Source organism: Colobus angolensis, unplaced genomic scaffold, assembly GCF_000951035.1.
Source record: "Colobus angolensis palliatus isolate OR3802 unplaced genomic scaffold, Cang.pa_1.0 Scaffold41, whole genome shotgun sequence".
Lineage (NCBI taxonomy): Eukaryota > Metazoa > Chordata > Mammalia > Primates > Cercopithecidae > Colobus > Colobus angolensis.
In genome coordinates this window covers 5015309-5030729 of record NW_012117488.1, presented here as the reverse complement: position 1 = coordinate 5030729, position 15421 = coordinate 5015309, and the positions used below count along the sequence as shown (strand labels likewise).

The following is a 15421-nucleotide window of genomic DNA, read 5'->3' as shown; positions in this document are numbered from 1 at the left end:
TCAAAGTTCTGAGGCCAGCTGGGTGTGGTTGCTCACGTCTATAATCCCAGCGTTTTGGGAGGATAAGGCGGGTGGATCACCTGAGGTCAGGAGTTCGAGACCAGCCTGGCCAACATGGCGAAACCCTGTCTCCACTAAAAAATACAAAAATTAGCTGGGCCCAGTGGCAGACGCCTGTAATTCCAGAGACTCGAGAGGCTGAGGCAGGAGAATCACTTGAACCCGGGAAGCGGAAGTTGCAGTAAGCCTAGATTGAGCCATTGAACTCCAGCCTGGGAAACAGAGCAAGACTCCGTTAAAAAAAAAAAAAAGAAGAAGTTTGTGTGTCTATACATGACCCATAGTGTCTTCTTTTGTTTTCTTTTTTTAACTTTTATTTTGGGTTCAGGGGCACATGTGAAGGTTTGCTGCATAGGTAAACTCGTGTCATGGGGGCTTGTTGTACAGATTACTTCATCACCCAGGTATTAAGCCTAGTACCCAATATTATCTTTCTGTTCCTCTCTTTCCTCCCAACCTCCACCCCAACTCTCAAGTAGACTCCAGTGTCTGTTGTTCTCTTCTTTGTGTTCATGAGTTCTCGTCATTTACCTCCCATTTATACGTGAGAACATGTGGTATTTGGGTTTCTATTCCTGTGTTAGTTTGCTAAGGATAATAACCTGCAGCTCCACCCATGTTCCCACACAATACATGATCTTATTCTTTTTTATGACTGTGTAGTATTCCATGGTGTATATGTACCACAGGTTTTTTTTGTTGTTTGTTTTTGTTTGTTTGTTTGTTTTTGAGACAGAGTCTCCATCTGTCACCATGCCCAGCTAATTTTTGTATTTTTAGTAGAGATGGGGTTTCACCGTGTTGCACAGGCTGGTCTCAAACTCCTGACCCAAAGTGATCTGCCCACCTCGGCTTCCCAAGGTGCTGGGATTACAGGTATGAGCCACCATGCCCGGCCCTGGACCACACTTTTTAATCCAATCTGTTATTAATGGGCATTTAGGTTGATTCCATGTCTTTGCTATTGTGAATAGTGCGGCAACAAACATTCACGTGCATGTGTGTCTTTCTGGTAGAATGATTTATATTCCTCTGTGTATATATCCAGCAATGGAATTGCTGGGTTGAATGGCAGTTCTGCTTTTAGCTCTTTGAGGAATCACCATACTGCTTTCCATAGTGGTTGAACTAATTTACACTCCCACTAACAATGTGTAAGTGTTCCCTTTTCTCCTCAACCTCGCAAGCATCTTTTTTTTTTTTCCACTTTTTAATAATACCCATTCTAACTGGTATGAGATGGTATCTCATGGTGGGTTTTTTTGGTGTTTCTTTAATGATCATTGATACTGAGCTTTTCTTCACATGCTTGTTGGCCACATGTCTGTCTTCTTTTGAAATGTATCTGTTCATGTTCTTTGCCCACTTTTTAATACATTGTTTGTTTTTCTCTTGAAAATTTGTTTACATTCATTATAAATGCTGGATATTAGACCTGTGTCAGATGCATTATTTGCAAATATTTTCTTCTATTCTGTAGGTTGTCTGTTTACTCTGTTGATAGTTTCTTTTGCTGTGCACAAGCTCTTAAGTTTAATTAGATTCCACTTGTCAATTTTTGCTTTTGTTGCAATTGTTTTAGGCATCTTTGTCATAAAATCTTTGCCTATGTCTAGGATGGTGTTGCCTAGGCTGTCTTCTAGGGTTTTTATAGTTTTCAGTTTTACATTTAAGTCTTTAATCTTTCTTGAGTTGATTTTTCTATATAGTGTAAGGAAGGGATCCAGCTTCAATCTTCTGCATATGGCTAGCCAGTTATCCCAGCACCACTGATTTAATAGGGAATCTTTTCCCTGTTGCTTGTTTTTGTCAGCTTTGTTGAAGATTAGATGGTAGTGGATGTGCAGCCTTATTTCTGGGCTCTCTATTCTGTTCTGTTGGTCTAGGCCTGTTTTTACACTAGTACCATGCTCTTTGGGTTACTGCATCCCTGTGGTATAGTTTGAAGTCAGATAACATGATGCCTCCAGTTTTGTCCTTTTTGCTTAAGATTGCCTTGGCTGTTCAGGCTCTTTTTTGTTCCCTATGAATTTTAAAATAGCTTTTTTCTAGTGCTGTGAAAAATGTTGTTGGTAGTTTGATAGGAATAGCATTGAATCTATAAATTGCTTTGGGCAATATGACCATTTTAGTGATATTGATTCTTCCTATCCATGAGCACGGGATGTTTTCCATTAGTTTGTGTCTTCTCTGACACAATTTCTTTGAGCAGTGTTTTGTAATTCTCATTGTAGAAAAGTTTCACCACCCTGGTTAGCTGTATTCCTAGGTATTTTATTCTTTTTGTGGCAATTGTGAATGGTATTTGATTGCCTATTTGATTCAGCTCTGGACTTGGCTGTTGTTGGTGTATAGGAAGACTAGTGATTTTTACACATTGAGTTTGTAGCCTGAAACTTTGCTGAAGCTATTTATCAGCTGAGGGAGCTTTTGGGCCAAGACTATGGTGTTTTCTAGATATAGAATTATGTCATAATCAAACCAGGATACTTTGACTCCCTCTCTTCCTATTTGGATGCCCTTTATTTATTTCTCTTGCCTGATTGCTCTGGTCAGGACTTCCAATATTAAGTTGAATAGGAGTGGTAAGAGACAGTATCCTTGTCTTGTGCCAGTTTTCAAAGAGAATGCTTCCAGCTTTTGCCCATTCAGTATAATGTTGACTGTGGGTTTGTCATAGATGGCTCTCATTATTTTGAGGTATTTTCCTTCAATATCTACTTTATTGTGGTGTTGAATTATATTGAAAACCTTTTCTCCATCTCCTGAGATAATCATGTAGTTTTTGTCTTTAGTCCTGTTTATGTGATGAATCACATTTATTGATTTGTGTGTGTTGAACCAATCTTGCGTCCTGGGGATGATGCTTACTTGATCACAGTGGATTTGCTTTTTGATGTGCTGCTGGATTTGGTTTGCCGGTATTTTGTTGAGAATTTTTGCATCAATGTTCATAAAGGATATTTGCATGAAATTTTTTTTGTTGTTGGGTTTCTGTCAGGTTTTCATATCAGGATGATGCTGGCCTCATAGAATGAGTTGGAGAAGATCCCTTCTCCTCAAATTTTTAGAATAGTTTCAGTAGGAATGGTACCAGCAATTCTTTGTACATCTGGTAGAATTTGGTTGTGAATCCATAAGATCCTGGGCTTTGTTTGTTTGTTGTTTGTAGGCTGTTTATTACTAATTCAATTTAGGAACTTGTTATTGGTCTGTTCAGGAAATCAATTTCTTTCTGGTTCAGTCTTGGGAGATGTATGTGTCCAGTAATTTATCCATCTCTTCTAGGTTTTATAGTTTGTGTGCGTAGAGATATTCATAGTAGTTTCTGATGGTTATTTTTATTTCTGAGGGGTTAGCATTAACATTCCCTTCTTTATTTCCAATTCTGTTTATTTGGACCTTCTCTCTTTTCTTATTTATTAGTCTAGCTGGTAGCTGGTGGCATATATAGTTTATAAATTTTTTCAAAAAATTAGATCCTGGATCTGTTGATCTTTTGAACGGTTTGTGTCTCAATTTCCTTCAGTTCAGCTCTAATTTTAATTATTTATTTTCTTCTGCTAGCTTTGGGGTTGATTTGTTCTTGCTCCTCTAATTCCTTCAGTTGTGATGTTAGGTTGTTAATTTCAGATCTTTCTAACTTTTTGATGTGGGTATTTAATGCTATAAATTTCCCTCTTAAAACTGCCTTAGCTGTGTCCCAGGGATTCTGGTATGTGGTATGTTTGTTCTCATTAGTTTTGAAGAACATCTTGATTTCTGCTTTAATTTTATTATTTACCAAAAAAAAGTCATTCGGGAGCATGTTGTTTAATTTCCATGTAATTGCATGGTTTTTTAGTGATGTTCTTACTCTTGAATTCTATTTTTATTGTGCTGTGGTTTGTGAATGTGTTTAGTATGATTTCGGTTCTTTTGCATTTGCTGAGGATTGTTTTATGTCCAATTATGTGGTTGAGTTTAGAGTATGTGCCATGTGGTGATGAGAAGAATGTGTATTCTGTTGTTATGGAGTGGAGAGTTCTGTATAAGTCTATCGGATCCATTTGATCCAATGTTGAGTTCAGGTCCTGAATATCTTTGTTAATTTTCTGCCTCAATGAAGTTTCCCACTATTATTGAGTGGGAGTCTATGTCTCTTTGTAGGTCTCTAAGAACTTGCTTTATGAATTTGGGTGCTCCTGTGTTGGGCATACATATATATGTAGAATAGTTAGATCTTTTTGTTAAAATGAACCCATTACCATTATGTAATGCCCTTCTTTGTCTTTTTTTATCTTTGTTGGTTTGAAATCTGTTTTGTATGAAATTAGGATTACAACCCCTGCTTTTTTCTGTTTTGCATTTGGTTGGTAGGTTTTCTCCATTTTTTTATTTTGAGCCTATGGGTGTCACTATGCCTTTATGAGATGATTCTCTTGAAGATAACATACCATTGGGTCTTGCTTTTTTATTCAGCTTGCCACTCTGTGCCTTTTAAGTGGGGCATTTAGCCCATTTACATTGAAAGTTAATATTGATATGTGTGGATTTGATTTTGTCATTGTTTTGTTGGCTAGTTATGCTGACTTGTTTGAGTGACACTGGTCTGTGTGTCTGGCTTTATAGTGACACTGGTCTGTGTGTCTAAGTCTGTTTTTGTGTTAGCTGATAATAGTCTTTCCTTTCTATATTTAGTGCTTCTTTCAAGATCTCTTGTAAGGCAGGTCTGGTGGTAATGAATTCCTTTGACATTTGCTTATCTGAAAAGGAACTTAATTCTCCTTCACTTAGGAAACTTAGTTTGACTGGATATGAAATTCTTGGTTGAAGATTATTTTACTTAAGAATGCTGAATAAATGTCCCAGTATTAGTCCATTCTTATGCTGCTAATAAAGACATGCCTGAGACTGGGTAATTTATAAAGGAAAAGATTTAATTAACAGTTCAGCATGGCGGGGAGGCCTCAGGAAACTTACAATCATGGTAGAAGAGGAAGCAAGCATGTCCTTCTTCACATGGCAGCAGGAAGGAGAAGTATAAGAGCTGAGGGAAGGGGGAAGCCCCTTATGAAACCATCAGATCAGATGAGAACTTACATCACAAGAACAGGAAGGGGAAAACCACCCCACGATTCAATTGTCTCCATCTGGTCCCTTCCACAAAACGTGGGGATTATGGGAACTACAATTCAAGGTGAGATTTGGATGAGGACACAGCAAAACCATATGAGCTCCCAATCTCTTCTGGCTTGTAGGGTTTCAGCTGAGAGGTCCACTGTTAGCCTGTTGGAGTTCCCTTTGTAGGTGATCTGCCCTTTCCTCTCTAGCTGCCTTTAACACTCTTTTTTTCATTTCAACCTTGGAAAATCTGATGATTGTGTCTTGGGGATGATCTTCTTGTGTAAAGTCTTTCAGGAGTTCTCTGTATTTTCTAAATTTGACTGTTGGCCTCCTAGCAAGGTTGGGGAAGTTTTCATAGATGATATGCTGAAATATGTTTTCCAAGTAGTTTGCTTTCTCCTGGGAGGGACTATTTTTCTTATTTGTCTTTGTATGTGAGTTCATAGTTCTGAATATAAGATGATATTATTTTCAGATTGGTGGTAGAGCAACAGTTCTGTAATCAAAGTTTTTCCTCTACTATGGGTTTTTTTTTTTTTTCTCATCACCCACACAGGCTCCAAACCCAGCTGCTTCTCCTAAGGTTGGGATGGGAAACCTCTTCAATGACCCATTTCTATAGAGTATCCTCCTCAGTTTGCATCAACCAAGGCTGTTTTCTACTAAGATTTCTTATAGATAGTAATGATATCAAACAGTTTTAAGATTTCCTATTTGTAGAGTTCCATTTCTATGCCAACCATACTGATAGATAGTAATAGTCCATTGAAGGATGAGGAAACTGAGATTCGGAGTATTGCATAAATCAACCAAGATCTGTCACCTAGAAGATACTAACATTAGTATTGGAATCACATAAATGACTCCAAAGTCCATGTACATATTCATATTAATCAATTTATCTTAATGCCAAATACAAGCATTTGCCTTTTAAGGCAGGATTACAGAAGACTGAGGAGGCTTTCAATGTGCAGGATTAAGTGATGGTTTTTGGTTGACAGGTGGCAGAGTTAGAATAATGAGGCAGAGACCCTGCTCATCAGTCTATTGCTTTTCTGTCCACTCTTAAGTTCTGAAATGCCTGTCACAAAACTCTGCTAATTTAGTTCACTCTAACTTCGCCATCCTCACACGTTTTTTTCCTCTAATGACAGGATATGGTCACTACAGCTTCTACTTACCTGTTTGAAGCCACAGAAAGAAGATTTTTTTTCAAAAATGTATCTATATTAATTCCTGAAAATTGGAAGGAAAATCCTCAGTACAAAAGGCCAAAACATGAAAACTATAAACATGTAAGTGTCAAAATCTTCTCTTAAAAAATTATATTTTCTGATATTACCCATTTTTGCCACAAATTATTTAAGAGTCTTTCTAACTGAATATTATCTTTTTTATTGTTCATGTTTAACAATCTTTTTCAACACTCTCAGGCTGATGTTATAGTTGCACCACCTATGCTCCCAGGTAGAGATGAACCATACACCAAGCAGTTCACAGAATGTGGAGAGAAAGGCGAACACATTCACTTCACTCCTGACTTTCTACTTGGAAAAAAACAAAATGAATATGGACCACCAGGTAGAAATTTTGGTTAAAAAATAATTTTGCAATGATTGCAGCATACAATTTTCTATGCAGGTTAAGTGTCCAGGCCATGGGGCCAAAGTCTATAGAATCAAATCCTGGCTCCCCTACTTACTAGCTGTGTGTGACCTTAAACAAGTGACCTACTGTCTCTGTGCTTATTCCCTATAAAATGGCAAAGAGAGGAGTTTCTACCTTGTAAAATATTTGTTCTACATTAAACTAAAGAATCCAGATAAATGTACTCAGTACAGTGTCTACAAAAATATAAACAGAGAAAAGCAATAATAAATGTTTTTCTTAAGGCATGCTTTTTACATTTTAATTTTTCCAGTTCTCCCATAGCTGGTTATTAACAAATCACAGGTAAGCTACATGAAAGCCAGATGTATAGTAATCTGGAAAGAGTCATGTTGCCAGTTACTGGTCAAGAGAAAACACTCCTAGGCTACCAGTTGCTGATAATATCAATCTATTTCATTGAAACAGATGACATTGTCTGTAACTGATCATTTTGACCTATAAAAATGGCAATGTCATCTAGTTCAATCTAAATGTTAAAATAATTTGTCAAAACAACAAAAGTGCATTTTACAGACAAAAATGCAAATCATTATTAAAGGAGGGCTCTACACATGTGTCACTGTTAAATGGGAACCTTCCTGAATCCCCATACCCCAGAGTTACCCTCTTCTATTCCTGTTCATTGAACACTCATCAAGTCTCTGGTCTCTGCCAAACATTCAGCTAGATCTGGTCCTATTCATCACCTGGACCAGTTCCCCTCTCCAGTCTTGAAAGTTCCATCATCTCCTTATGTCCCAATCTTACCTCTTCCCTGTACATTATCCTGACCATGTTTGTTTTCCTTGGCACCTCTAATCCTTTGTGCCCTTTTAGTTATACTTTCTTTCTACCTGGCATGTCCAGCAAAATCAGTCATTTCAACTACAAGTATAAATAGCTCAATTCTTTTACCACTCGTATCCTTATGTTTCATTCAATTTACTAAATCTTCTGAATTATCCATCTACTTTATTCTTAGATCCTGTCATGTTTTCAAGAATGTTGAAGAAAATTATAAAACTAATTGACATGATTATAAAAACGCACTTCCAAGCTCAGTGAAGCACTCAAAGCTACTCAACAATATTTTTACTCAGCTCTTCTCAATTCTCTTTCTCAATTCCTGTAGCAGCTGTTCTAAAACTTCTACCATTTTTCTCAAGATCTCTAGGCACTCTTCTCAATCCCATCAATTAATGTCCTGATTGATAAAACAGAGGTCTCTACATTCTTCCTCTCTATTTCCAAACTTATTACCACCTACATCTTCTCTACCTGCACCTTTCTTAGAACAGAAAGGCTCCTCCAATTTGTAAGTTCAGTGTCCCCATATCAGTTATTGATTTTTCCCATATCCCACACCTAAACCCTATTCTATTACTGACAGGTCTCCCCTTCTTCTTAGACAGGTCTTTCTTCCTTTTCACAAATGCATAATGTGATATGTGCATTTATGTAAAAAAGTCACATTCCTCAATGTCCTAAAAAGCAATAAGGTTTTTGGACAAATAAGATTAGTAAGAGAGCTCTCAAAATCTATGCAATTTTGTAATAATAATGATAACAACACCAACGATCACAATAGATCATTTAGATCACCCAGGCAAGCAATGCAGTATGGCTAGAGGCTGCCATAGCGCATATTAAAAGTGCACACACACACACGCACGCACACACACACACACGACACACACACAGTGTGAAGAGGGGGAGAGAGAAATGTTACTAGAAACAGGAACAGAGATAGCTGGAAATGAGACAATGGAATTCTAAGTCAAAAGGGTTGCTTTTAAGGTGGGCATGGGAGGCAAGGAAACCTGAGAAGGAATCGAATCTGAGTGAACTCTCTGAGAAGACAGCCAGGTACAGGGAGTTTTAAATTTTTCTTAACATGCACCAGATTCCTACTGCAGTAGCTGATATGAGGGCTTTTTCCTTTCCTACTAAAGGTTCTAATTCTGCTCCCACGAACCTGGTTCCACTTGCCTAGGAAACCTGAAACCAGTGTTTTTAAAGTGCATTATGTAGAAGAGTAACTTAGGGACCTTGTTAATATGCAGCTTCTGATTCTGTAAGCAAAGGGTGGCCTGAAGATTCTGCGTTTCTAACAAGCTCCCGGGTGATGCTGAGGGATGTGGTCCAGAACCACAGTTTGAATAGCAAAGACTTAAAAAAGAAACATGACGGCTGGGCACGGTGGCTCATGCCTGTAATCCGAGCACTTGTGGGAGACCAAGGTGGGTGGATCACGAGGTCAGGAGTTCAACACCAGCCTGGCCAACGTGGTGAAACCCCATCTCTACTAAAAATACAAAAAATCAGCTGAACGTGGTGGTGGGTGCCTGTAATCTCAGCTACTCGGGAGGCTGAGGCAAGAGAATCACTTGAACCCAGGAGGCGGAGGCTGCAGTGAGCCGAGATGGCACCATTGCACTCTAGTCCAGGCAGCAGTGCAAGACTCCGTCTCATAAAAAGTAGAGAGAAAGAGAGAGAGAGAGAGAGAGGAGAGAGAGAAAGGAAGAAAGAAGAGAAAGAAAGAAAGGAAGAAAGAAGAAAAGGAAAGAAAGAAGGAAGGGAGGAAGGGAGGGAGGGAGGGAAGAAGGAAGGAAGGAAGGAAAGAAAGAGAGAGAGAGAAAGGAAAGGAAAGAAAGGAAGGAAGGAAGAAAGAAAAGAAAGAAAGAGAAAGAAAGAAAGAAAGAAAGAAAGAAAGAAAGAAAGAAAGAAAGAAAGAAAGAAAGAAAGAAAGAAAGAAAGAGAAGATGACTTCTTCATACTATGGTACTATGGTGTATTTTCCTCCTGTTTTCAGATTCATATGAGGTTGTTTGAGCTACAGTAACACACATTGTAGCAGAAGAGACTTTACTTCCAGTCTCTCCTTCTCCATCTCTGTTTCCTCTGAAGTTTTTCTCAACATTGCTAAAATGAAAGTTCCACTTTCCTTCTTTCAGCATCTCAAGCTGTGAATTTACTTTTATTCCTCCATTTATTGCAAAATTCTTATTAAAAAAAATTTTATTTGAACTCCCTCTCTCAAAACTTCCCAAGTGAAGGACTAAATCTCACACATCTTTATTTTTTTTAATACCTAGTATTGCATTGAATGTATATATAGTTAGTAATTGTTTCATATAATTAATGCTAACATGTCTTAAATACCATACATGAATTCCTTCATTTTAACATCCCCAGAATTGTATTTGGCCCATAATAGTGTTTCCCAATATTTTTTTTAAATCATGATAGGGAGCATTTTTAGACTTTTTTTTCTAATTGTATTCACATGGTATTTTGGTGCAAGAGATGTACTGTATATCTGATTATGTTGGTTATAATTTGGAGAACCATAAACCATTGTACTAAGACTTTTTACCCCCAAGAACCAAAACACAAATCCCAGTCCACTCGGTCCATAGCATATCCTCCCTTATTGTTTCATTGATTTAACATGTTGTGGAATAAGAAGATAATATATTACTTAATATAGCATAATATATAATATAATGTATTTTAATGCAATAGACTTTTTATACACTGAAATATAAATGTTGATAGTTGTTGAAAACTGAAATCTAAATATATTTTATAATTGAAAGAGAAGCTTCTTAAAATATTTTGATACAAAATGTGTCACTTGAATTAAGATCATGTATTTGAAATGCTTTCCCACAGGCAGACTGTTTGTCCATGAGTGGGCTCACCTCCGGTGGGGAGTGTTTGATGAGTACAATGAAGATCAGCCTTTCTACCGTGCTAAGTCAAAAAAAATCGAAGCAACAAGGCATGGCTACTTAAATTTTCTAAACTGACTTCAGGCTTTTATCCGTTCTTATTTTCCTCCCTTTGATATCTTTCAAAATCATTCTTAATGCCGACAATATGTCACAAAACAATGCTTTTGTTTTCTTTTTGTTTTTTTAGAAAGTGTATCTTTAAGTAGTCAAAACATACATAATTTCAATGGCAAGCATTCGGTTGACAATTTGACATATTTTATACTTCTCTGCTATACCTTCCAGAACTCACTTGCGTTGAAGTTGGGCATGTAAATGGATTTACAATATGCTGGGATAAGATCAAAGTTATTCACATTACACAAGAATGCACAAACATGGTTAAGTAGTGCTAAATGTGGACTGAGTAAGAAATGAGGCAGCTTCAAGGAGCCAAGCAAGAACTTCTTGGAGATTTATAAAGGTTATTTTATAATACCATCTAGCATCACAGTTAATAGAATCTCCTTTTGATTCTGTGATCAAATGGTTGGGAAGAAGCGGTTTAAAATTAAAATTGGTGCTATTGCCTCATCAATGTAGATGTCCTGCTGGGGCTCGGGACTTGACACTAATGTGAGAACTGAAAGGTATACGATTTCAGTCAATGTCCTTCCTCTGTCCCATTGCACCAATTTTCAGGCACATCTTTTAGAGAGTATTACATTTATTGCATTTGTTTATGTCATATTCCCCTTAGATGTATAACAGCTGCTGCAGAATATTCATCATGATTTTCCACATAGTTTCATCATGTCGACCTAGTTTGGGAGCAATAGATGCATTGACGTATTTATGAGACTCCCTAAATAATAGAATAAAAACTATTCATCATTTCCTGAATTTGAACTGAAAGCCTATTGAAAAGGCAAAATATGTTCACATCTCAGCGTATTTGTTGTAATCACTGCCACCTGTGGTCAATTACATGCCATAAAACATATGTCTAAAATGTCTCCAACATTTTTTATTCTACCATGGGATTCTTGCAGTACCTCATCTTCGCTTCCAATCACATTTCCCTTTGGATAAAAATGCTCTTTGAGTAATAAGACTTGTGTCTATCCCATGTACCTTTCTTTTGGGAATATCTTCTTTAGGAAGAAATCTACAAAGAACTTCAAGCTAAAGTGGTACTCAGAGTAAATTGTCTCAAAAGTTCTCTTATCCAGGTCCCTATAGCATATTTACCACCAAAAGACCAGCAGGAGAGATGTCTGAGCAAGAGATCAGCAGCTTTAATACAAAGAGAGAACTCAACCATTATGTTTATCTGGAGGCCCCACTTAAAATTTCCCTCTAGAATTTCTTAAAAAATAGATAATTACTTTGATTGGAACCCTTAAACTCTACTGCCAGGATAGGAAGTATATGGTACACATAGAATAAACATCTTGATATAAAGGTCATCATGAATACAACCACTTAAGATTTCTGTAAGTGTTAATGATTCGGTTGCCTCAGAGATTAACTGTCATGTATTTTCAGGTGTTCCGCAGGTATCTCTGGTATAAATAGAGTTCATAAGTGTCAAGGAGGCAGCTGTATTACTAGAACATGCAGAATTGATTCTAAAACAAAACTGTATGAAAAAGATTGTCAATTCTTTCCTGATAAGGTGCAAACAGAGAAAGCATCCATAATGTTTACACAAAATATTGATTCTGTAAGTATGCTGATAATTGCTTCCAGAATTTATAATCAAATGACATATTGTCATGTTTTTAAAGTATCTGTTCAGGTGACCTGGGGATTACATATATTGATATAGAGTTCTTTGAACATTGGCCGACACATAATATGTGCTGAACTAGTGCTATCTAGTGTTGTCTGTTATTACTGTTACCATTATTCTTATTATGGTAAATCTACCTTATTGTAATATTGATGCTCAGTAAATGATATTTCATTCAACAAACAACATATCTGCAGAAGGCATTTTAAATTTTTTCAGGTTTGTAGTTTAATTTTTAAATGCATGGTATATTAAAATTATTTTTTATTTTATTAACGATTTAGGTTGTTGAATTCTGTAATGAAAAAACCCATAATCAAGAAGCTCCAAGCCTACAAAACAAAAAGTGCAATTTTAGAAGTACATGGGAGGTGATTAGCGGTTCTGAGGATTTTAATAACACCATACCCATGGTGACACCACCTCCTCCACCTGTCTTCTCATTGCTGAAGATCAGTCAAAGAATTGTGTGCTTAGTTCTTGATAAGTCTGAAAGCATGGCGGTAGGTTCACTCTTTCTGGATATAGGGATGTGGGATATTTGAAGATCTGAGAACATACTGAACTCTGTCTGCACCTAGATTGTTCTAAATTGCATGGTGGCATAAAGTACCATCATTGCCCATGATCATGACTTCAAGATACTGCAGCAAAATACCATAGTAAAAGAAAGATGCGAATATAATTTAAAATACCTAATCCAAGGGTCACTTCCTCCTTGGATTCCTCCAGAAAATAGACTGGACTTCTAGGCTGGTTAAAGCCCTTCTACTGTTTCCCAACAATGCTCTGTGCATACCTCTATTACTGCATATTATATTTACGTTACACATATCTCTTCCACTAGCCTAGGAAAATCCTCTAGGAATTAGAACTATGTCTTATTCATCTTTATCCCCATTTCCTAGAATAAAGTTAATCACATGGGGTAATCAATAAATAATTGTTGAAATGAATGGACAGCAAACAAGTGGGTGCAATGTGATAAGAAACCAGAAGGATGGCACATTAAGGCAGAGCAAAGCCTGCTGAAGAACAGGAATAAGGTCTTCAGCAAATGAGGAAGGTATTAAAAAGGGCAGAGAATGATAGAGTGGAAGGAACTGAGCCACAACAATGCAGGTAGTGGAGAGAGCACGTAAAATGAAGATGTAGAAGTTTCTCACTGTGATTTGGTTCAGGGAGTTCAGAAGGAAATTTGGGCATAAATTGGCGGGGAGTAACACAGATCAGTATAGTGATAAGGACTGGAGAAGACAAATGCATGAAGAAGCTTATATCCTAGACAATAACCTCTGAAAAATGGCCGGGTCCTGAGGGTTACCAAAGAGCCAATTCAATTAATCCATTGGTGGAAAGGCAGCAGCGAGAGGTTAGGAACAGAAGGATAAAGTGGGAAGATAGGGCCTTGGCCTCTCCAAACTTAAAATGAAACTCAAGTAAGTATTACCTTTTGGGCAGTCTAGTTTCCAGTGGATGGAGTGACTCCAGTCTCTGGTTGGAGTCTACGATAGTCTGGTTTGATTTATAGGCTTGGGGGTATGGTTTTATCTGAAGACAGCAAGCACAGGAGCTCCCAAGAGTAATTAGACAGTCTCTCAGATGTGTATCCTCACCCCAGTTTCAACTCAATCCCCACCCTACCTTCCACCCCTCACTTGGATACTTAGCAGTCAAGAATCAATTGTAAATAAAAACCTGTGCTCCTTACTACACAATATGTGTCCCATAATACATACCACCATTTTTTAAATTTTATCAATTAAAAATTTGATAATTGCTTCCTTTAACAACATCAATTACCATTCATAGAAAATGTTACCAATAAATTCTGTCCATTCACTTTATGTGATTGTCTATTATTTTCCAGTCAAAATCACTTGTTTGTTTTTCTTGTCTTTTTGATCTAGAGTTATGACCGCCTAAATCAAATGAATCAAGCAGCAAAACATTTCCTGCTGCAGATTGTTGAAAATGGATCCTGGGTGGGGATGGTTCACTTTGATAGTACTGCCACTATTGTAAATAAGCCAATCCAAATAATAAGCAGTGATGAAAGAAACACACTCTTGGCATGGTTACCTACATACGCTTGGGGAGGAACTTCCATCTGCTCTGGAATTAAATCCGCATTTCAGGTGAAAATTGTACTGCAAATATATTTTGATTTTTGTTTCTTTTCAGGACATTTTCATGTTAAGTGCTACTGCACATACTTGCTGCCTTATTTTAACATAAGTAATCCTAAGAAGCACAGGACTAAACATATAGAAAAAAGTTCTCTTGATGTTTTAATGGATCAGTGAGTCAATGAACAACCCATGGGTGAATAAACGACTATCAATTTGCCACTCACTTACAAGCCCAAGGAAGTCATGGACTTTGCTATCTTGTTACCATGCAGTAGTCAGTGCTCCGTAAATGTTAGTTAAATAAGTGTGCTTGGATGCAAAAGCCATCAACTTTTGGGGCAGTGACACAGGTGGTATAGTATTATTCCACTTTAAACTAGTTCTCATTTGAGTTTCTGTAACATTCAGCTAGGGCAAACTATTTATTATACCTCTTACAGCAGATGTAGCAAGACTGTGAGTCATATTTAGGGTAAGCCATATGAGTTAGAGCATGAACTTTGACATCAGAGTACTGTATGTGCTACTTACTAACCACATAATTTTAGGCTAACCTTTTAGTCTCTTTGGACTCTGTCTTGTCTATACAATATAGGAAATAGAAATGCCTACCTCATAGAATAATTATAAGGATTACATGAAATGATACATTTACATACTTAGAACAATATTTACTATATTATGTAGCAAATATCTACTTCATATATTATATATACTAAATATATAATTTATTATAAGTATATATTTATAATAATTAGTAAATATATGTATAATTATTATGAATATTATTTTTAGCCAAATGGTCATCTTGAGTTCACAATTAATATAAATTATGTCATTTTACTGTTTAGACATCTTCACTGTCTCTTTACAGTCTACAAAATTGTTTCAATTTCTCAGTCTGATATTACTAAAAAGTCTCCCCCACCCAGTAAAATTGCCATCATTTATCTTTCCTGCCT

General features: G+C 36.9%; 1 protein-coding gene across 2 annotated transcripts in view; it reads left to right on the top strand.

Moving 5' to 3' along the window:
- CLCA4 (chloride channel accessory 4) overlaps nt 1–15421 on the top strand; it is a 34098-nt gene that overhangs the window by 6375 nt on the left and 12302 nt on the right. Inside the window, exons 2-7 of one of the 2 annotated variants that reach the window (XM_011956084.1) lie at nt 6321–6461; nt 6600–6747; nt 10492–10600; nt 12081–12258; nt 12612–12830; nt 14238–14465. In XM_011956084.1, the coding sequence (XP_011811474.1) occupies nt 6321–6461; nt 6600–6747; nt 10492–10600; nt 12081–12258; nt 12612–12830; nt 14238–14465 (1023 nt within the window). The remainder of the gene's footprint in view (nt 1–6320; nt 6462–6599; nt 6748–10491; nt 10601–12080; nt 12259–12611; nt 12831–14237; nt 14466–15421) is intronic. The other variant, XM_011956085.1, reaches the window with a different exon arrangement.